The following is a 22,996-nucleotide window of genomic DNA, read 5'->3' on the forward strand; positions in this document are numbered from 1 at the left end:
AAAACAAAACAAAAAACCACACACAATGCTTAAATAGTCTCTCCTGCGGGAGGAAAGAGGCTGAACTAGTATGCGTAACTGACAACATCAAATGTTTCAGATATTCAGAAACCACCAGCATTTACTACTGGCCCAGATATGATTCTGGCGTGTCCACGCAAGGAATGCTAGCTGTATCTTGAACTGCTTGCTCTTAATTTAACTGCACAACTCTGTATCTTCAGAAAGATGGTTTCCATAATCACCATTAAAAATGGAACAAAAAATTTTTTTTTTGCTCAGTAAGGGGCAATTCCGTTTTGCCTCTCCGACGCTTATACGACAGGTGCAAGAAATCTCCTTCTATGGCTCAATGGATTGTCACTCTTCAGACACAAGTTGGAATAGAGGGACTCATAATCCTGTTCTATTAGTTGTATTTATGCTGTGACGCAAACTACCCTAAAGGCATTTTGGAACACTGCTCCCAAGCTGCCCGGCATTCAGTTGCTATATTTCCCTCTGAGATGTCAGTCCCAACCATCTCTTAATTAGCAAAATAAACAGCACTATGATAAATGTCATTATTTACTCAACCAATGATCATATTCATTGTGGAGGGGGTTTTTTTAAGGCCCCCGGGGCAATCAAGTGAAAACACACTTGATTTATTTGGGATCCTGTGTCTGGTACATTCTGTGTCCACCGGCATGACTGAAATGCAGTCACTCACAACACAGAATCCAGGGCCTTTAATTTGGGCTGCATCCTCTTTTTTAAACAATAAAAAATAAAGAGACAAACCAGCGGGGTGATGGTTTCCAGGAATGACTGTTTCAGAGAGTACACACAGAGCACACACCGAACTGTATGAACATTTACTGAGTCATCTCTGTTGGGGCGGGGAGGAGTTACCAGGTCGACACATCTCATTTATTCTTATGAAATGAGCGTGAATCATTCACTGCCGTGCAGTGTTATTCTGAGGGAGGGGGGTTAACAGGTGTGGTTGGAATTAAATAATATGCATAAAAACCAAGGCCAGAAAGCAAATATTTGAGAAAGAATGTATAAAGAAACAATGTCGTTAAAGGAATGGAGCAGATAAAATGGGAGATATTCACACACTGCAAACCTGAATCTTCTTGTCTCACTAAAAGGGAAAATGTCTGTAATAAATAATTATGCATCTTTTTTGTTTTCCTCTTTCAAGGTCAAACCCGGCCTTCTGTATTCCCTGTGTGATGTTTTAGGCTGTTAAGGGAAATAATGAATAAGCTGAAAGTTTCAGCAAATGGCATTCTTCTTTTGCCTCCTGGAGCTAGATATTTTGCATCAACACCAGGCACGGGTGAAGCTGTTCAGATGAAATTAGTACTGACCCCTGCCTCAAACAGGTCCCTGAGCCTATTCTGAAGTTTGAAAAAGTTCAATTAGCATTTTGTTTTGTTTTGCGTTAATATTCACATGCCTACCCTCATCTAGGCCTAGAAACAGAAAGCTGATCTTAAAATAATTCCATCCTCACCAGAATGAATTGTTCCATATTTACAAGAAAACCTGTTCTCACATGTTTGCCAGACCAAAAGAGTTTGTTCTTTCTTTCTTTATTTTTTAAAAAAGGCAGATGAGCCTCAGTTACAAAGTGCATAACCAGAGTCAATTTTCTAAAAGTCTGGGCTCTATAGCACTACCATGATCCTTTCTATGAAAAAAAAAAATCCTAAAGCCACAATATTTTATAGTAATGACCTCCTACATTACAGTATCCCTATATTTACCTAAGATTGTGGCCCTTCCTGGATAATTAGAGATGGGGACAACTAAATCCCAAGTTCTGTAGAAATTCACATTTTTGGGGTGTGCAAAATGTAAGTCAAACACCTGATCTGAATTTTCCAGATAGCCCCCAGCCTTCGTAGTCAGCTATTACAAAGATAAGTGCTTTACGAAAACATTATTGGAAGACATCTGAATGAAACTGGTCTATATAAGGCAAAAAAGAATGTGACTGTCTTCCACTGTTGTGGTCAAAATTAGAAAGTATGATGAAAAATATTGGCTAGATTTAGTGCTGAACCAATACCCAAAGGTGGTGCTAGTGAGCATTATAGCAACCAACTTTCAGACAAGACGTAAAAAACCCCTCAGATCTTGATCCCTCAGTATTATTAGAAGTTCCAGCAGCATTCTTAATTTATATTAGTCCAAGATTGCTTTAATACCTCCCATTTTGAAATTCAAGCATTTTACATTTGAGGAATGAAACCAAAGCACCAAAACAAAAAAATTAAAAAAAAATCTGTGTCACCTGAAGAAGTGGGTTGTGCCCACAAAAGCTCATGATGCCATCTACATGTTTTGTTAGTCTTTAATGTGCTACTAGACTATTTGTTGTTTTTTAAGTTTTACCAAAAAACCAGAAAGTTATATTTAAAAAAAATGTCTTCAGGATTTTTTATTTGTAACTGCTAATTTTTAACTTAGAAATTGCAGCTATTGGACATGAAATGACATCCACTTATTCTGTAAGAAACTATCAAACCAGGAACAATGATCTTCCATGAAATAAACACATTCATGAAATGCTGCACAGCAAATCAAACTGTATATTCGTAGAGTATTAGCCGTCAGTAAGTAAATAGTCCCGTGAAAGGATTCTACTTTCTAGCACTACAAATCAAGGAATTTTGAAACCAGAAGTCACACAGAAGTTTTTTTTTTTTTAATTATTATGTTGAATTATAGTTGAGTATTTACTGGTATGGGAGTAGCTAGCACACAACTAGCACTGTTATAATTGTGAACATTTTTCATGATCTATTACTAACACTCTCTATATCATTGATTGTTATTTCTGCAACAAATAGCACAGAGATTTAGAGTCTAGTTAAAATTTTAACGTGTTACAAAATATTTACTGATCGTCCTTTCACAGTGTCCAGTTTCCTATGTAGTGACTGTCATTGCCAGAGGATGGAAACGCTTGCTCTAAGAAATTATTATTCTTTAGGAAAAAGGATTACTAGAGGAGACAGCACAGGAAACCTGTTTTCAGGTTTTTCCAGTCTTACATTCAAATGAAATAGCAACAAAATGTAAATTCAACAAAAAGAGTAGCACAAGTGCTATTTTTACATGCATTCCCATTCAGAACTCAAGGTTCTCCAGCCATGCTGCTGAGACATAACACATGGAAGATTCTTAAGAGACTAAAAGTAGATTTCTAAAAAGCAATTATTAAAAATTGCTCATCACTGACTTGTAAATGACCAACTGAAAGGAGAAAGGACACACAAAGAAAAAGGTGACTTGTATTTGAACTCACAAGGTCAAAACAGATAGCATCAGAGTAGGTCAAAGACTGTTTGAGGCTGTTAGATTGAAGACAAATATCGAGAACTTTCTTGCATGAAAAGTAGCTGGCAGGCCAGGGAACAAAGGAATGCCACAGACATGTGAGGCGTACCATAGAGAAGGAAAGTTCTCTCACGTATACTGCAAAAATAAATAGTATCACAGAGTCAACATATATGGCCGATAATAGAAAAAGCTTGTGCCAGGCCTAGCATTCATTGAGTAATGGTGATATGGAACATTACTGAAAAACATGAAAGTAAACAGAGACTTCTATCTGAAGAATACAGCAGACAAGAACAAAGTTACCTCAAGGTTACAGGAGGAAAAGAAAATACTCTACTCCAGTGTTCAAACTCCCTTCAATTTCCAGGACTTGTGAGCTAAAGAAATGGCACCATATTTAATCTCTGATCATCCTGAGGAGGACAAAAAGCTCAAAGACCAATTCCACATGTGTCAGGTTCAGAAAAACAAGAGGATTTACTTCCATTCAGTCCCTCCCACCTCCTAGCTTGAGAACCATTTACTTCTCATGTTCCTTGAGGACTTTCCTTTGTTCCACAAGATGTTATGTTTCTCTCAATGTGTGAAAACAGCATTTCATGTGCTCCCCAAGCTTCCCTGTGCTCACCCACTCCCTGAAATGTACAAATATTCCTAGTACTTTCATGGGGGGGGGGAGTCTTTTTCAAAAGCATATTTTGAACATAGAATCATATAATTCTAGAACTAGAAGGGACCTCGAGAGGTCATCAAGTCCAGTCCCCTGCCCTCACAGCAGGAGCAAGCCCCCTCTAGACCACCCTGATAGTTGTTTATCTAGCCTGCTCTTAAATAGCTCCAATGATGAAGATTCCAAAGCCTCCCTGACAACTTATTCATGATATCAATTTAACATGATATTGACCAACCATTCTGTGCCCTACAAACTTCACAATAGGAGCTAACTCGGGGATGAACCTAGAAGGCACCTCCATTGCATACCGAGAAAAGTCTGTCTGTCTGTCTTTCTTTCGCTATGTCTACACTGCAGGTTTCTTACGCAAAAAGCTTTTTGAGGAAGAGATCGTCCGAAAAAAATTCTTGCACAAGAGTGCATCCACACTGTAAAAGCATATCGGAAAAGCGATGCGCTTTTGCACAAGAGAGTGTTCAGACTGCATGAAAGCCCTGATTCCCATTAACAGAATGGCCACCAGGGCACCTGTGCTTCTTTCGATAGGCTGTTTTTGCACACAAAAACCCTGTTTCCCATCCACACACACCTTTTTGTGCAAGAGCTCTTGTGCAAAAAGGAGTTATTCCTCATAGAAAGAGGAATTCCTATACCGCCAAAACCCCTCTGTTCTGTCGATTCTCTGTAAATTTTCTTGCACAAAAACACGCTTGAGGTATGGATGCTCCATGAGTTTTTGTGCAAAAACTCTGCAGTGTAGACATAGCCGGAGAGCTAGGGAACCCTGACTCACTCATTCATTCATAATTCAAGCAAGTTCCCACTTCTAACTCTTCAGGAACTTCCTACTACAGAGGAAAGGTAATATTTAGTCGGGCTTTGTTTGTGTACTGCCTTTTCTTCTTTTTCTTTTTTCTGAACATTGGACATTTAAAAAAGTAGACAAAGACATCAGCTACAACTGAACACATTTATCGAGGATTCATTGGAATCTGACTGTAAAATCTAAAGACTCGATGAATTTTGAGGAGTGTAAATATAACCAGAGTTGAGCGCAAACATTTTAAATGAAATTTGAACTCATAAACATCAAAGAATGTTCATACTCTGAAAAATGGTCAAACAAAAATGTGTGGGCTTCTTTTGGCTTTTGCCACCCATTCATTGGCCACTTGACGTCATATGGCATTTCCACTTTTTGTCTCAAGCAAAATCCATTCAGTTACGAGACAAATTTAATTTCCTTACAGAAAGAAGTTTGAATTGCACGTATTACTCACTTCGTTTTTTAAGTCATACAAACAGAATTTAATGTATAAAAATATTTGTGAAAAAACAACAATTGTTTCACCCACAGTTTGAACTCGAGTAGGCTATTTAGTTTGCAAAACATTGTAAGAAGCTGTCACCTCTATTCTCCCATCTTGGCAAATGGCAGAATAAGATGTGTCATTGTTATAAAGTGCATTGTTTCAGAAATGAGAATAAGCATATATAGAGATATATTTCTTTTTCCAAAAATATACTACTCGGTGGTTCCGACTATAGATGTGAGCTTATTAAAACCAGCATGGTTTTTCTAATATTTTGGAATTGCATGTGAACAAAACTAAAGAAACTACATCACGTATTTGCCTTGAATATCAGCCAGGATGGGAAGGAGAAATACCAGAAGACAGGCAGTTCTTGTACTATACCTTTTCTAACGTGACCAAAACCAAAAAGTACTGGAAACCTTGCTAGGAAGTATTTTCCCTCGGGTTCTTTAAACCATAGCGGTTAATAAAATTTCAGGTGTTTTAACACTGCTGAGCATCCTGGAACTGAAAATGGGACCTTGTTTTCCTATCAGTCAGGGCTAGAGATTAAACACAACACAACCTTCCTACAGAATTTTAACAACAACGTGTTAAACAACATTTCTCCAAAACAGCTAAATTACGTTTGAGCTAATATACAATTCACAAATAATTCTCCATACTGTAAGAGTGGTGTGGGATATTTACAGACAGGAATTCACATTGCTGGAGAGGTTGGAAAAAGTTCTAGGGTAAACGCAACAGTCAAGCAAAGAGGCAGACAAGTGTATTAAGGATATTACTGTTTTCCTTATTCTAAAATGGCTCCTCGTTCAATTCTGGGGGAACAAGGAGCCAGAAGAGCCCCTTTTTCTGTTTCTTTTCCATTGTCACATGGCAAAGGGCTCTAGAATACACTTATCAGTGATACTAATGGATGCAAGTGTTTTTTCTACAACCAGCTGAAGGACTGGTCCGACAAATATGGACTGGCCAGCTAAGGTAACACACGTATGTATTTTGGCATCTTGAAAGTACTGTGCGATTAATCTGATTTGTTCCATTGTGACAGCAACTTTAGAAAATAGCAAGAATGTGTGTTTGAAGAAATGACACAACATCACAAAAGCCAGCCTTCTGACAATGGTGCTAGAGGGACATTTGTGGACCAAAAGCTATCCAGCAGGATTTCTGTTGCTTTTTAAAGTAGTGCATGTAAACTGTGATACAAAAAATACACCAAAGAAATATGACATTAGCAGGGTATCTCCTTTCTAAATACTCTTGTTACCAGACCAGTTGGAACTCAATATAGCGTCATAACTATTTTGTATACAAGACAAATGAGAGTGATCAATTATATTCGGCATGCTTACCTCCCATCCAAAGTTTGTTTCCTTTAATGTGGTCCTTGGTATTGTCATGTAAGGTCCAAATCTTTCCCCCACTTCGATCTTCTTTTTGGCCCATATCCCCAGCCCTGCCCCTGGAATCGAGGATTCTTTGAGTTCAAAGTCTGGTGGGACTGGAATGTCATCGGGAATGTAGACGGGGGCTTCGTAAGGTGAGCCTTCCTTGGGGGTGAAGTCCTCACTGGTAGGAAAAGGTGATGGAGGTCCAACGGGGATAGGGGACATAATACTGTCCTCTGTTTCCTCCTCTGCACTCTCACCAGCCAGGAGATCAGGGTCTGTCTCATACATATTATTTACAATCTCACTGTCACCTACAGGGGAAACAACAGAACAACACATTCTAAAATCCTGACGTCAACAGTTAGTTCACCCCTTCCCTAGACAAGGAACATCAAAGCACACTGGACATTGTAGAGGGTAGGAATGGTTCTGGAGCCATAGTATCCAACACACTAGCCACATGTGGCTACTTGACCAGTTGAGTGTGGCTAGTTCACTATAGCAATTGCCACTCTAGTCCCCTATAGTGGCTACTGCTTCAGAACTGGTTGAACATCATGGTTCTAGAGGAAAGGTGAATGTCCAGATTGAGAATTCAGACTTTTAGCATTCCCCATTGAGTTAGGAGTTTTTCCAGAATTCCCTATAATTTGAAGGTGGGTGGATCCAGAGCTGGGGTGCAGATCTGTGTAGAATAATGTATAGCCCATGACAGAGACCTTAAGGAGCTACCTTTGCCTGGTTAAAGATTCGAGACCAGCTGGTGAATGACTATTACGTTTGACAGCCCTGTGAGCATCTGACTGTGTGCTGGGGAAACTTACACTTCAGTGGGTTGAGAATTTATGGAGAAAAGCAACTGTGGCCTCTAGAAAGGAAGGAGAAAGGGATCTATGTAGTGGCTAATCAGTGTATGGAATGGAGGCTAGCAACCATGACTGCTACATGTGCTACAGGCTCAGGTAATGCCAGACGACCTCCAATAATGGAATGAGGACAGAGGAAAATGGAGAAGATGGTCAGACCTCTCCGTTATTGTTCACTGTCTTTAGAGACTCTGTGGTTTTTACATCAAGTGCAAAAAGCAACCTTAAAGTGAAGTTATGGATGAAATTTACATGACCCAGGATCAGATAATTCTAGCGAGTTTTCATTTTTCTTATGGGGTCATCAGGTTCTCTGATACACAAATGCACTCCATATAGGTACCCAATTTTGGCTCAAAATTTACACTGTGGCAGGCAATACTTTCAAAATAGTGACACTAATCACAGAATTGTAGACTACTAGAACTGGATGGGACCTCGAGAGGTCATCAAGTCTAGTCCCCTGCCCTCCTGGCAGGACCAAAACCATCTAGATCATCCCTGAAAGATGCCTCTCTAATGTGCTATTAAATATCTTCGGAAATGGAGATTCCACATCCTCCCTAGGCAATTTATTCCAGTGTTTAACCACCCTGACAGCTAGGAAATTTTTCCTAATGTCTAACCTAAACTAATAATAAAGGGAAACAGTGCTGATGGATCCTTGCCTCCATTTTGTGAGCTGTGCCGATGAGGTATCATTCACACATGAGTGAGAGGAACAGCCACTCCTGTCCCATGCTCCTCTCTGCCAAATTCACTGGGAGGGACATTTGCAATGGTACGCAGGCCATGTCCATTTCAATGACCAGGAGCACTCCTGCTTGCACATCCCATAACTGGAGCATCAATAACTCGTTTCAAGGTTGTGGGGTCCCCAGCCCCAGCAAATGTACTGCAGATTAGTGTCCAAGAAGCTCTGTTCCCCGGCATGGGCTGTGACCCTAAGAAAGCCAACCGCACCTGCGACTCAAGCCTGGCACGCATTGCCAGAGTAGTTTTAGGTTTGCTTTATTTGGTTCAATGGGTTATTCAATAAAAGCTGTGGCCAATTTGACCTCCCAACCATGCCTCTGTCTTTATTTGCGGCATGGAATGCCGCAATGAATGTTCCTTCTCCAGCAGACCTATCGCATCACTCGCTTATAACATCCCATTAAGCGTCATGTATCATCTGTGCTTCTACAGTAGACATTTTAAGTTACTCTCTCGACCACACTACATATATTGTTTCATAAAACTTCAGAGGACAGGGATGTGGTTTCATGCAGTGTTGCGCTGCTGAAACAGAAAGCTATGGAAAAGTTGTATCATATCGGTTCCAGAAAAATACTCCATGCCGCATTTCACAAGCTGGTAAGAAACAGATCAATTCAAGAACTATTTTAAACCATTTCCCCCCCTAAAGAAACCAAGATCTTTCAAAGTCATGTGGCTAAAACACTTATTTAACGTAGCAGCATTCAGAACACTAACGATGAGGTGATACGCAGCCAGGGCTTTCTTTTCCTTTTTTTAATTGATTTGTGTGATCTTTTCACAAATGCAAGAGCAGCACTGCAGCTGTTTGCCTGACATCGAAAGTTCTTATGTGGTTTAGGTTTCAGAAACACCCACGTCAACCATGTAAGTGGGACGTATGTAGAATAAAGGTAAAAAGTGTAAGCAGGAGCAATTAACATCAGTCAGAATTGAGAACCACATCTTGTTACAAACATTGTGCCCAATTCGGGGAAGGCTGAGCACCTTCAACTTGAATTGACTGCAGTTGAAACAGAGGCTGCTTAGCCTTACAGAATTACATCATACATTAGACTTGGGGGGGGGGGGGAGAAGGTTTGTTGTTGTTTTTACAGAAAATATCCTTAATCCTGCAAGGCTGTTGAAGATCCATTCTTCCAGAGCAATTAGGAAATAAGTGCTATTATTTTAGAAGCACAAATTACTACACTGGAGGTAATTACAAGGAAACACCATTATTAAGACTATCACCACATATGTCAATTTTCTGGTTTGATTTTTGCTTCTAAAAGCTAAATAAACCCAAAGAAATATTAGGAACGAGAAACCTGTCCAGGAACGTTTTGCAGATGGAACCTAGAACCTGCAGTGGAACCTAGAACCTGGACACCGTGAAAATCCTGCTGTGAAAGGTTACGTCTACATGGCTGCGCTATTTCAGGATACTGGAGACATCCTGAAATAGTTATCCTGCATCTTCACAGCAAGACCATTATTTTGAAATCTAATGGGCTTGCTATTCCAAAGTCCCTGTAAACCTTGTTCCATAAGGAAAAAGGGACGTTTCGGAATAGCGGGTTATTTTAAAATTTGGCATTGTGCAGACAGCACCAGATTATGAACTAAGCTATTTCAAGATTGACTCAAAATAAGCCATGCAATTTGCATAGCTCAAATTGCACTGCTTATTTCGAGCTACGGGTGCAGTGTAGACGCACCCAAATTGGACAATTTAAAAATGGGGCTTATGTTTGGCATGGCTATACTCAGTGTAGTTTCCTTATTGTGGCCCTTCTTGGACTACGTCTACACTGGCGACTACTTGCGCAAGAACTCTTTTGCAGAAGAGTTCTTGTGCAAAAAATCTTCCACAAGAGCGCGTCTACACTGCCATGTGCTTTTGCACAAGAGCACCCATGGCAGTGTAGATGCTCTCTTGCACAAGAAAGCTCTGATGGCTATTTTAGCCATAGGGGTTTGTTGCACAAGAAATTCATGTTGCCCGTCTACACTGGCCTCTTGCGCAAGAACACTTGTGCAAGAAGGCTTCTTCCCGAGAGGGAGCGTCAGAGTTTTCACTCAAGAAACCCTGATTTCCGACACCGTACTGTAGATTTACTTGCACAAGAACGTGCGTGCAGTGTAGACAGCTGGCAAGATTTTGCACAAGAATGGCTGTTCTTGCGCAAGAACTTGCCAGTGTAGACATAGCCTTGGAGTATTTAAGTTATTGCTTATGTTACAGTAGCACCTAGAGTTTGTGCAACAGCTCGCGCATAGAATCATAGAACACTAGAACTGGAAGGGGGCTTCAATAGGTCATCGAGTCCAGTTGCCTGCCCTCATGGCAGGACCAAGCACCATCTAGATCATCCCTGATAGACGTCTGTCTAACCTGCTCCAGTAATGGAGACTCCACAACCTCCCTAGGCAATTGATTCCAGTGTTTAACCACCCTGACAGGTAGGAAGTTTTCCCCTAATGTCCAACCTAAACCTCCCTTGCTGCAGTTTAAGTCCATTGCTTATAGATGGAGACAGTACCTGCCTCAAAGAGCAAGCCAGATAGATGAGGAAGATAAACAATGGGAGAAAGAAATTATGTTTATCCCCATTTTGCAGTTAGGGGATTGAATCACAGAGAGATTAAGTGATTTGCCCAAGTTCACCCTGGAGAGCTATTACAGAACTGGGTGCTGCATCCAGATCTCATGTCTCTATCTAGCATCTTACCCATTCTTTCTTGTGCTTAAGGGTATGTCTACACTACTAGTAGTTCAAACTAGCGGGGTAATGTAGGCATACCGCAATTACAAATGAAGCCCGGGATTTGAATTTCCCGGGCTTCATTTGCATAAGCGGGGCGCCGCCATTTTTAAATCCCCGCTCGTTCGAACCCCGTGCCGCGCGGCTACACGCGGCACGAACTAGGTAGTTCGAACTAGGCTTCCTAGTTCGAACTACCGTTACTCCTCATTCCACGAGGAGTAATGGTAGTTCGAACTAGGAAGCCTAGTTCGAACTACCTAGTTCGTGCCGCGTGTAGCCGTGCAGCACGGGGTTCGAACGAGCGGGGATTTAAAAATGGCGGCGCCCCGCTTATGCAAATGAAGCCCGGGAAAGTCAAATCCCGGGCTTCATTTGCAAGTGCGGTATGCCTACATTACCCCGCTAGTTCGAACTAGCGGGGTAGTATAGACATACCCTAAAGGATTAGAATGAGGGGGTGAGGGAAGATATGACTATAAGTGGTTTTCACTGTAGCTCCTTTCCAAACAAGGTTCTTTAGCCCAACCTCTGCACTCCACATATACCTTCTTTAAGCTCGAGTAGAGGAGGTGTATTTTTCAGTAAACACACAGTTCCAGAGCAGGGCAATTTGTAAAAGTACCATGGCCATTTGCAATCCAAATACAGACTTACAATCCCTGCTAACCAGCCTCAATTATAGCAGAAGTGTTTCCAGTCACTCTTCTCAGTCGCTGGAGGCCTTGCCAAGAACAGGAGATTCATAATGCCTTTTGGAAATATGCTACACAATAAGTATGTTATTTCCTTGAAGGAAAACCTGAAGTTCTCTATTTTGGTTTTGTAGTGGTTTCAGGTTATAGGTTCACCACTGAGTTGATCATTCCAAAATATTCTTGAGGGAGGCCTTAAAAAGTGTGTGTGTGTGTGTGTGTGTGTGTGTGTCTACAATCATCAGTTCCTCTGTATCACAGCAGTGTCTGAATTCTGCCTTGTGAATGTGTGTCTCACTTCCAGAGAGCATCCATGCAGGGTGTTGCAGGGTTTTTTTCAGTCTAGCACCCCCGTTAGCAATTCTGGTTCTCCAGTGATATGTTGTAGCTTTTCGTGGCCTAGCCTTCCAGCCAGCTCACTGCTCTGTCTATGTCCCTTTGAGCTGACACAGAAAGTCCCAGTCAGGGAATTCCAAGTCTAGTGGCCTTCAGTGTTTATCCCCATTTTACAGTCAGGGAATTGAGTTGCAGAGAGATTAAGTGACTTGCCCCAGTTCAACCAAGAAGGCTATTACCGAACTGGGAAGCGAACTCAGATTGCCTCGGTCTCCATCTAGCACCTTAGCCATTCTTTCTTGCTCTTACAGGAGCAGAACATGGGGCTGAGCGCAGATATGACTACAGGTGGTTTTCACGGTAGCTGTTTTCCAAACTGGGGTTCTTTAGCTGAACCTTTGCACTCCACACACACCTTCTTTAATCATGAGTAGAGGAGTCCCACATCTATCTGGAACTTGTTCTTGGCCATTTTTACTCTTCAGACCTGTGCACCACCTCGTGCTCTGGTGGGAAGGTAGAGGCCTGCCTTCTCCTCTGGGTTTCAGCCCAGGGACCCTGTTTTAGGTGGCTAACGACTGTTCCATCAGCCCCTCCGCCACTTCCCTGAGCTGCTCCTGCCATCACACCAGCCTTCCAAAACTGGAGCCTTCTTCAGTCAGTGTCTGTCCTCGCTCTGAGGAAGGAGGCAACCTTTACGCTGGCCCCTTTCTCCCAACTCATCCCCCGCTTGGTTGGCGGGAAAGAGGAACCTTGACAATCCCTCCTTCTTCCCCACCTGCCAGGCTCCCAATTCCAGGCCTTTAAAGAAACAGTGCCTGGTTTTCGCTCAACTGCTACTTACGCCTGGGATCACTTCTTCTGTGTCCTTGTCCCTCTTTAGATCCTTGAATATTTTCCTGGGTCTTTCAAAATCCTTAAGGGGATATGACCGGTGGTGGAGTGGCACTGACCACTAGACATTACTTCTCTTACAAGCAGACTATCCACTATGTGCCTATAGAACATTATCAAATGGGCTAAGTTCTCCACTCAAGTGCATGCATTTTGGTACATGCACCCTTTGCACACAGGCAACTGAAGAGATTTCCTTAAGTTTGCAAAAGAAAGGCATCCAAACCTCCTTCCCCAACGAGTTGAGATTCAGCGAGAAATACATTTCAGCCTCCTCTCCCTGCTGAAAGTTATTAGGAAATGAAATTAGGGGCTAGCATGGATTTCCATAGTTTCTGCTATAATGTTGGTTGCTCTATGGCTACATCCACACTACATGCTTCTTGCACAAGATGCCTTTTGCGCAAGAGCTTTTGCACAAAAACTTCTTGCACAAGAGCACGTCCACACCTCAAAGCACATCACAAAAGCTAGGTGCTTTTGCGCAAGAGAGCGTCCACACTGCATGGATGCTTTTGCGCAAGAAAACTCTGATGGCCATTCTCTGTGCTTTTTCCCAGAGGGGTTTCTTGCACAAGAAAACCCTCTGGAGAGTCCACACTTGCCTTCTTGTGCAATAGCTGCAGCGTTAAAGCAGTTATGCCTCAGAAAAGGAGGTTTACCTATGGTGGAAAAAGCCCTCTGATCTGCCATTCAACTGCCCATTTAATTGCGCAAGAGCTCATTTGAGGTGTGGACGCTCTGCGGGATTTTGTGCAAAAACTGCAGTTTTTTCACAAAAACCTTGTAGCGTAGATGTAGCCTATATGTTATAATACATTATTTGAATCCAGTGTAACAAATTGGTATCCATGTGCCTCCTGCTATACTACAGCCAAACTGATATTATTTCCCAATATTAATTCACTGCAATAAACACGGGTTATATGTTTGCCAGGAAGACACCAGTTTTAAGAGAAACTTGGGGAAAATGTTAAATCAATATCCCCAAACACCAGCACTAATAAGGTTGTTATTTGATACTGAATAAAACAGTAACTCTTCTCTATAAATTGCATTTACTTTGGGTGAGTAGGGGCTATGCCATAAGGCTATTCCACAGCTCTTAATTCTAAATTATTATAAATAAATGTATCCCAATAAGTTAGCACGTTGGCTCTGTAAAATATGGCTTCTGCTGTTGTCATTGAAACAGAATGGGGCTTTGCTACTCCCTTGTGATCCCAGGGAGTCTGATGGAAGAGGTACCTGACTTTCCAGAGCTAGATTCAAGATACTGTCTGGTTTCAAAGCCAAGAAGAAGTCTCGCTGTTAATATGATAAAAAGTCACAGGGGGGGAGCCATGTTAGTCTGTAACTTTAAACACAATAAGCAGCCAGCCTACATTGAAAAGCCATGTCGTTGGCCCACTTTTCCCATGTGGAAGCATCCCTGAGATCTCCAAACTCCACCTGCCGGCGCTCAAATTGGTACTTGGATACCCACATTTCTGTATTTGTAAATTGCCTTTCAAAAGGGCGAGCATGGGAATCGCCATTGACCGGGGCACTGCCAACAGCAAATTAAGTATAAATACAGTTATTGCATCCGTGTACAAAGCACCCTCACTCCCGCCAACTAGAGGGCCGAGTCGGTGGAGGATGGGCCTTGTACCTCGCCGGGGCAACAAATTCCAACCCCTTCTTGCAGGACTCAATGGAGCAACACGGGAGTGAGACTTAAGGGCATGACTGCACTACAGAGATTACAGTGGCTCATCTGCAGTTGTGGCCAGGGCTGAGGAGAGACTTCACCGTACGGGGGGAATGGCCTGTCTTTGGGTTCCCGGAAGGGGCAGGGCCTTGCCCAGAAGGGACAGTACTGGGGGCTACCGTCCCACAGCCAGCCCTTCAATGCCGACTGGCACACAACCCAGAGCTCCAGCAGTGATTGAAAGGGCCTGCTCGGGTAGCAGCCGGGGCAGCTGAGGGCCTCAGGGCCTTTTAAATCCCTGGACCCCAAAGCTCCTGCCCCCTTTGCCCCTCTCCCCGCTCCCAACTGTCAGTGGCCCTGGATGTAACACTATAAGCCCTCGAATATAGCTGCTCTAAGCTAACAGGAGAGCGCTTTCCCATTGGCTTCATTCCTCCAGCCCCCTCCCCGCGCAGCAGTAACTCTATCAGCATAGTGCTGTCCATACTGGTGCTGGTGTCAGTGTAACCAACACAAGCGGTAGTGCAGACATACCATCATCACCATGACGTTCCCATTATGATCCTCATTTTTTTGAAGGCCATGACAAAGCTCTTCTATGCCCGTCTCAAATGCCTGAGATGAAGGTTATGCCCTGACAATCAGGCCCGGACTTTGGGCAAGGTAAGACAGGTGGTTGTCTTGGGCCCCTCACATTCAGGGCCCTGTGCTGCCCAGCTCCCGGCTCTGCCAACATGACCACTCACACGCTGTCCTGACTGGGAGCCGCGCGGCCGTGCAGCACAGCCAAACACAGCGTGCTGCCTTAGGCCCCGCAAACCCTTTGGCCCAGCCTACTGACAATGCCCTGCTTCATGTCCCAGATGTTCAAATCTAGTCTTGTACCAAAAGCATCTCTGAGGATCTTTACCACCACAGGAGCACGTGGGAAGAGGGGATGCCAAATGTCAATGTGAACTCCAGATAGTCTCGTTAATAGAGCCGTGTCATCTGAGTCTAAACAGGGTCGAAAAGCAAGCTAGGCCAGTTCTGGTGAACTACAAGGGCATGTCTACACTAGGGAGAAGATTGACCCTCCAGAGGTCGATCTTCTAGCGTTCTATGCAGTGGGTCTAACGTAAACCCGTAAATCGAATGCTGAGGGCAGCCCCCACCAGCTTCTGGTACTCCTCGTTCTGCAAGGAGTAAGGGAAGCCGATGGGAATGTTTGTTCCTATCAGCCTCCCGCTGTGTGGATGCCTCCATGGCTCGGTTTAAGGGAAGCTGACTCCAGGTATGCAGTTTGCATATCTAGCGTCGCGTACCTTAAATTGACCTGCCTGGTTTAGTGTAGACCAGGCCCACATGAGCAAAGGAAAGGAAACAGAGTGATTCTCAGGCTACTAATATTTGGGGATTTTCCATAAAGAACCAATTGCTGAGATATGACCCTCACATGTCGAGGAAATGGAGCTTTCTTCATCCAAAAGGAAGGAGGAGGGGGGAAACATACACAGATGAAGGAGAAAAGAAAAACACATTTGTCATACACTACACGGAGCTGAAGTATTTTGGGAACAGATTTACCCTCTCTCAATTAAATATGAGGCAGCATGACTGTGCTTTCGTTGCACAGTAGTTTCCACTATGATAACAACCCCAACAACTGCCTCATTGTGGGCCATGGAGAAATGAGAAGGACTCCCACGGTGAATATTAATGACTGACCTCTGATGTAATCATGGGGAAAAATAGCACCCAACAAAAATTACAGTTTTCGCTTCAGCATGGAAGGCATTTCTTGCTGCCAAATAGGAACTATCAGGGGAGAATAGCTATCACAGCAGGGCTGTGCTTAAGGAGCACATACTACATCTCTTTTATAGCCTCAGAATAGGCCTTCTGTATTAAAGAAATATCTCCTCTTCTCTTTTTGAGACCTCATAAAGATTTTTCCGAGTTCATTTCTCCCCCTGCCCCCTTTAAGAAACTGTGTGGCCCACCTTAGTGAGGGAGAAGGCTGCTTCTTCCCTCGCTGGCTTTTTCTGGCCCCACTTTTTGGGAAGCACAGCAAACCTTCTGCTACAGCCCATAAATGTTTCCTCTAGTAAAAAGCGCAGCCCTGCTTACGCAAACATATCCCCAGAAACAAGCTTTCATAAGCATTATACGCCATAATCCCCAAAATACTTGTGGTTGCTGGAAATGTTTTCTCTTCTGGTATTAGCAAGTCAAATTATTTTCTACTCTATGATTAGCCTCTTTTGCACTTAAGAAGCAGGAATTCCAACCGAGTTGAAAGCATAGCGGAGCTTAGTAGAGCACAACCTGTGAGACACTTGAAATGGCGCAGGTAGACAATAGAGATTACTCTCTGGTACAGACCACTGAGGTAGGATTGCTGCTATTTGGCCAGCCCACTCCAAATGTAAATTAAAAAGCAATCCCAAGTGACCCCGCGCAATTCGACATTGGCTACGCTTTGGAAGGTCAATGAAGCGTGGTTAGTTCCTCTCCTTTGTGGAAAGGTGGCCCCACTACTGGGTCCTGACACGCTGCTCAGGCCTACCTCAAGCAGCCTCAGTCCTGATCTATTTGCCCCTGGCAGGATTCCAGCTCCAGTCTCTCAGCCACAAAGGTTTTGGGCCAATGCCCCAGGGTCAGGGTGGGCTGCGAAAACAGTCCTGTCCAGCTCTCCAGCTGGGCTCTCAGGCCGCCAGCCCAAGGAGGACCTAGCGACCCTGGTCTGAGGCACCTCACCCACCACCACTTAGCTATGCCTGGCTGTGCTGTGCTGCGCTGCGCTGCGCTGCTCTGCTCGGCTCTGCCCTACCTCACTCTCCTCCCCCCTTCCTATCAGGAGGGCATCCTTTTAATAGGTTCAATGGCAGCCTCAGGTGAGATCAACTGGCTCTGCTTAATTTGCAGCAGCCCTATCCCCATTGCCCCTAATTGTTCAGGGCTGTTGCTGCTTTTCTCTCTGTCTGCTGGAGTCCTCCAGCCTGACTCTATCCCACCTTTCACAGAATCCTAGAATACTAGAACTGGAAGGGACCTCAAGAGGTCATCAAGTCCAGTCCCCAGCCCTCACAGCAGGACCAAGCACCATCTAGATCATCCCTGAAAGATGCCTATTCAACCTGCTCCTAAATATCTCCAGTATGGACATTCCACAACCTCCCTAGGCAATTTATTCCAGTGTTTAACCACCCTGACACGTAGGAAGTTTTTCCTAATGTTCAAAGTAAACCTCTTTCAATGCAATTTAAGCCCATTGCTTCTTGTTCTGTGCTCAGAGGCCAAGGAGAACAATTTTTCTCCTGCCTCCTTGTAACACCCTTTAGATACTGGAAAACTGTCCTATCCTCAAAGGCCAAGAGAACAATTTGTCTCCCTCTTCCTTGTGACACCCTTTTAGATACTTGAAAAGAAAACCATTACCATGTCCCCTCTCAGTCTTTTCTTTGCTAAACTAAACAAACCCAATTCTTTCAGTCTTCCCTCCTAGCTCATGTTTTCTAGACCTTTAATCATTTTTGTTGCTCTTCACTGGACTGTTTCATTTCCCGGTGCTGCCATACTTTTTGGTACTGGCAGTGGAAATTCTCAGTTCTCATGAAAAGGAACATTCTTGTAGGAATTCTGAGCTAACCGTTACCTGGTGGGCACTCTAGAAACCTGCAGGAAGCAGTGGGAGGTCAGAAAGTCTTTCAGGACTAAACTAAACATCCCAAAGGGCTGATTTAAAAGCAAATGTTTGTAGTCACCCGTCCATACAAGAGGATCTGCTGTTACCTCAGGATATCCATGTAGTACTGTCAAGTCTAGCAGGGATATTTTGCTGTCATGTCTGAACAGATATAACGGGGCGGTGTGTGAAATCGGCCATGAGCGACTGCCACCCAAAGAAGCTTATCTAAGCTCGGCAGTGTGAAGGCTTCTCCTTTTTTAAAGGTGTTGCCTGCAGACAGTTGTGGGTTCAGTCAGTGCTACCTACGTGTGCAAGGCACATATGGGGCAAGTCCAGGCATTAGAGGGTGGATTCCAATAGTTGGTCGAGACTCCCTGGTTTCTTCCCCTCACGTAACACAGTGATGGGCAACCTGCAGCCCACTGGGGCTCCACCTGCGGACCCCCTGTCTGCTCCCCTCCCCCATGCACCTCTTGTGCTCTGAGGCACTGGAGCCCCGCACTTCCTGCACCTTCTCCCTCCCCCCCACAGCACTGATGGAGTGTGTGCACAGCTGATTCACAGCATTCCAGCTCTGGAGGGAGTGGGGATTGAATGTGAATCAGGCAACGCGTGTTTTCTGAAAATGCTGTTGCGGCGGGGGGGCAGGTTAGGAAGTGCAGGGCTCCAGTGCCCAACAGGGATGCAGAATCCCATCTAATCAGTGAACCCGTTAAATGTTATGTTTCACCAGTAAACCGCTAAACCAGGGGTGGGCAGGGGGATGGGCCGGGGAGGCTGGAGCACCCTGCCGCACTGTTGGGCAGCCGTAACCAGTAAGCATCAAGGTGATTCTTACCATTGAACCGGCTGACCATTTGCATCCCCAGGGCCCAGTGTGCGAGAGGTGCCTGGGGGAAGGGGGCACGGGGAGGCTGCAGGGCTGCAGGTGGAACCCCAATGGGCTGCAAATTGCTGCGGCCCACTGAAGTAGGGCCACACACGTGGCACAATTCCTAGTTCTGGTTGCCCACTGCTGCCCTAGCATAGGACTGCTGCTGGAGATGCCACCACTGTAGTATGCTACTTAATCATCATTAAGCCTACTACATATTCCACTATCCTTTTTAGGTAAGACCCTGAATGTTCTAAATTTAATTTGACTGACCAAAAAAAAAACAACCCCCCACCCCAAGACAACCCTTGTGTCTTCTACTGAGTTTCATTCCAGATTTGTTGTCTTTCGTGGCTTTTATTTACAGCATGGGGGGTGTTGCCACTCACTAACGACAGCCATGCTATCCTGTGTACTCCCTCCTCTGCTGACAAGTATTTCCACAGTCTGGAATGTCTGGTCATGTGAAAAACGCTAGAGAAATCCAACTTGACCTTATTGCTGTTGTCATGAAACTAAAATTAGTCCTTCAAAGCTCACTGGCAAACTTGCTCGACAATAGGCCATATCGAAAGCTTGTTTCCACAGATAATCAGAGAAGGGGAGAGGCTTAAAATCTGTGTGACACCAATGAGGTTTCTGCAACAATCAAGGCGGCGCTTTATTATTGGTGATAAGCCTCGTGAACAATCTATTTGACAGCTGTACTATATAAATATAGATATAGTGTTTGTGCGTGTGTATCTACACATCTAGCAAAGGGAACGGGCATGATTTCCCAGCTAAAAAGCAGGAGAACATGAACGATTGCATAATAACGAGAGTGTTTTTTTTTTACAACGTAAGATCCCATTAGCGATGCACCTCGTTATGTGACATGATTAAACAACTTTAATATCCACAGACTTTTGGAGGAACAGTGCAGATTCCTTAGCCTTTAAGACATACAGAATCCGCCCACACTGAACTCAGCCAGCGTCTGAACAAGATTTGATCAGCAAGTCAGTGTTCTTCTTGCCCTGACCTTGCAAGACATAATACTGGGCCCAATCCTATGTTCTTTCTGCACTTAAAAGTCCCATTAAATGCAGAGGGAGTTCGGAGAGCAAAGAGAACGCAGGATTGAGCCCATCACACTTTTGTCATACTCCATTGCATTATTCTGTTGGCTGACATACGGTGACTTTCCAAGCTAAAATTTGGCAGGCGGCTTAAGAACTGGATGTTCACAGAAAATGGGTCATTTTTACTTGCACATAAAATAGCAACAGGCTCAGCTCCACAGCCCTGCCAGGGCTCCGAAAGGATTCTCTAGTGGATTTGGTTTGCATAAATACAGCCTACATATAAAACACTCTAATATTTTCATTTTCTCAACTGCAGAGAAAATTTCAGGCTCCCAATGAATTTGTACATTTTTTGGAGGCTAGTATGCGATCTCAGACCAAAGAAAATGTGCGTGAGAGAGTTGAAAATCTGAATATCAATATATTGTCTATATCCCTAGACAGAAGCGAAATTGTGCAGAGGGAAAGCGAGATGGTTGAGTTCTTTAGTTAAAATATATCCTGAAGGAGATTGGTTGATTGATTGAGGTTTTTTTTTTTTTCATTTTATTGTTCATCCTTTATAACTGATATTTCTTTACAAATTTGAAAACTGATATAGCCACTGAATATTGTGGTATATTGTCTCCAACTGCTGCTTAGCGGGCTACTGTCTACCGTAATTTAAAAGACATACTCAAGCAAACACCAAAGGCATAAAATATCCATTAGCTTAAGGCTTCCTTGAGACCTATTTCTTCTGCGCTGAGTTCAGAGGAAAAGCAGCGGCAGCAAACATTCGTTGCAACTGACAAGGGAATGCATCAGAGTTCCCTTTATGGCAGCCGAAGACAGAAAAGCTCCTGCAGCGGGTTTTTTGCTTTAGACTCAACTTTTCTCTTTAAAAATCTGCACTGGAAATCATTTTGGATTATTGCTGTATTAGCAAAACAGCATGAACAATATCAGACCTCCAGCAAAACAGGGAAAAAAGGAGCCTTTTGCCGTTTTTTATTGGCGTGGGAAGAGGGCGAAAAAGACTTTTCTTTCCTATTCAAGGATTCTCTCTTATATTTTTCCATAAGTAAAAATTTGATCTTTGGTGCCTCAGAGGCACGGTGCAAAAGAACAGGCCTATCGCCCTTCCACGACAAAGCACATAAGCAGGTACTTAAGTTTCAAAGTTGATAGCAGCCACAGTGCTTGGTACCTCTGAAAAATTCTAGAAATAACCCTCAGGGTACTCAAGCAGCAGCTGTCTTGGATTCCCTCTGGAAGATTGCTTGGGCCTTCAGTCTCCAATCCCATTTCCCTATTCTGCTCTCCACATCTGATAAGGCCTCTGGAACTTCATCCCGGTGACTCATATGAAACTAATTAGCGGGTCTCCATCCAGATCTTAGATGTCATGCTTGTGAATCACAAGGAATACCAGATTGGCAGACCCTCCTGAGGCATCAAGCACTGAATAGGCATGGTGCTTAAACAGCTCTTCTCACACCTTGGCCAATGTTGAAATACAAGGGCAAGCAAGGCAGTTTAGCACAGAGCAAAACTGAATAGCACCGGCTCACGTTGACCCTGGAGTTTGGATACAGAGCCTGGTTTTCAGAGGGGAGGGGTATCTTAGAATCATAGAACACTAGAACTGGAAGAGACCTCGAGAGGCCATCAAGTCCAGTCCCCTGCCCTCACAGCAGGACCAAGCACCATCTAGATCATCCCCGATAGACGTCTGTCCAACCTGTTCTTAAATATCTCCAGAGAGAGAAATTCCACAACCTCCCTAGGCAATTTATTCCAGTGTTTAACCACCCTGACAGTTAGGAAGTTTTCCCTAATGTCCAACCTAAACTTCCCTTGCTGCAGTTTAAGCCCATTGCTTCCTGTCCTATCCTCAAAGGCCAAGAGAACAATTTGTCTCCCTCTTCCTTGCGACACCCTTTTAGATACTTGAAAAGAAAACCATTATCATGTCCGCTCTCAGTCTTCTCCTTTCCAAATTAAACAGGCCCAATTCTTTCAACCTTCCCTCCTAGGTTATGTTCTCTAGACCTTTAATCATTCTTGTTGCTCTTCTCTGGACCTTCTCCAATTTCTCCACATCTTTCTTGAAATGTGGTGCCCAGAACTGGACACAATACTCCAACTAAGGCCTAATCAGTGCAGAGTAGAGCAGAAGAATGACTTCTGGTGTCTTAATCACAATAGTTCTGTTAATGCATTCCAGAATCATGTTTGGTTTTTTGCAATAGCATCACAACTGTTGACTCATATTTAGCTTGTGGTCCATTATGACCAGTAGATCCCTTTCGGCAGTACTTCTTCCTTGACAGTCACTTCCCATTCTGTGTATGTGAAATGGATTGTTCCTTCCTAAGGGGAGTACTTTGCATTTGTCTTTATTAAACTTCATCCTATTTACCTTGCAGCTCCCCTTTGCTGGACGGGAGCTGCTGATCTCTGAAATATCAGACCCATATTCTCCAGAAATGTCGGCCCAGGCATTTTGGGGCACTCATTCCAAAGTGTTGCCAAACAAAGTGACATGCAATGTATGCTTTAGAAGGGGCTCGTTCTTCTGCACGTCCCCATCGTCCAGGTGATCTGGACCTGTTTCTTTTGCTCACTCCTTGGTTTACAAGTTGCTCAGTGAGCTGTTTAGGATGTTAAGAATTATCTCCTCCT

At 43.7% G+C, this 22,996-nt stretch overlaps 1 protein-coding gene across 4 annotated transcripts in view; it reads right to left on the reverse strand.

Moving 5' to 3' along the window:
• The window catches only part of PRDM16 (PR/SET domain 16), a 537,737-nt gene that overhangs the window by 342,617 nt on the left and 172,124 nt on the right, over window positions 1-22,996 (reverse strand). For all 4 annotated transcript variants that reach the window (XM_075906567.2, XM_075906568.2, XM_075906569.2 and 1 more), the window contains exon 2: window positions 6,690-7,039. In XM_075906567.2, the coding sequence (XP_075762682.2) occupies window positions 6,690-7,039 (350 nt within the window). The remainder of the gene's footprint in view (window positions 1-6,689; window positions 7,040-22,996) is intronic.

Source organism: Pelodiscus sinensis, chromosome 24, assembly GCF_052426305.1.
Source record: "Pelodiscus sinensis isolate ZL-2025 chromosome 24, ASM5242630v1, whole genome shotgun sequence".
Taxonomy (NCBI): Eukaryota; Metazoa; Chordata; order Testudines; family Trionychidae; genus Pelodiscus; species Pelodiscus sinensis.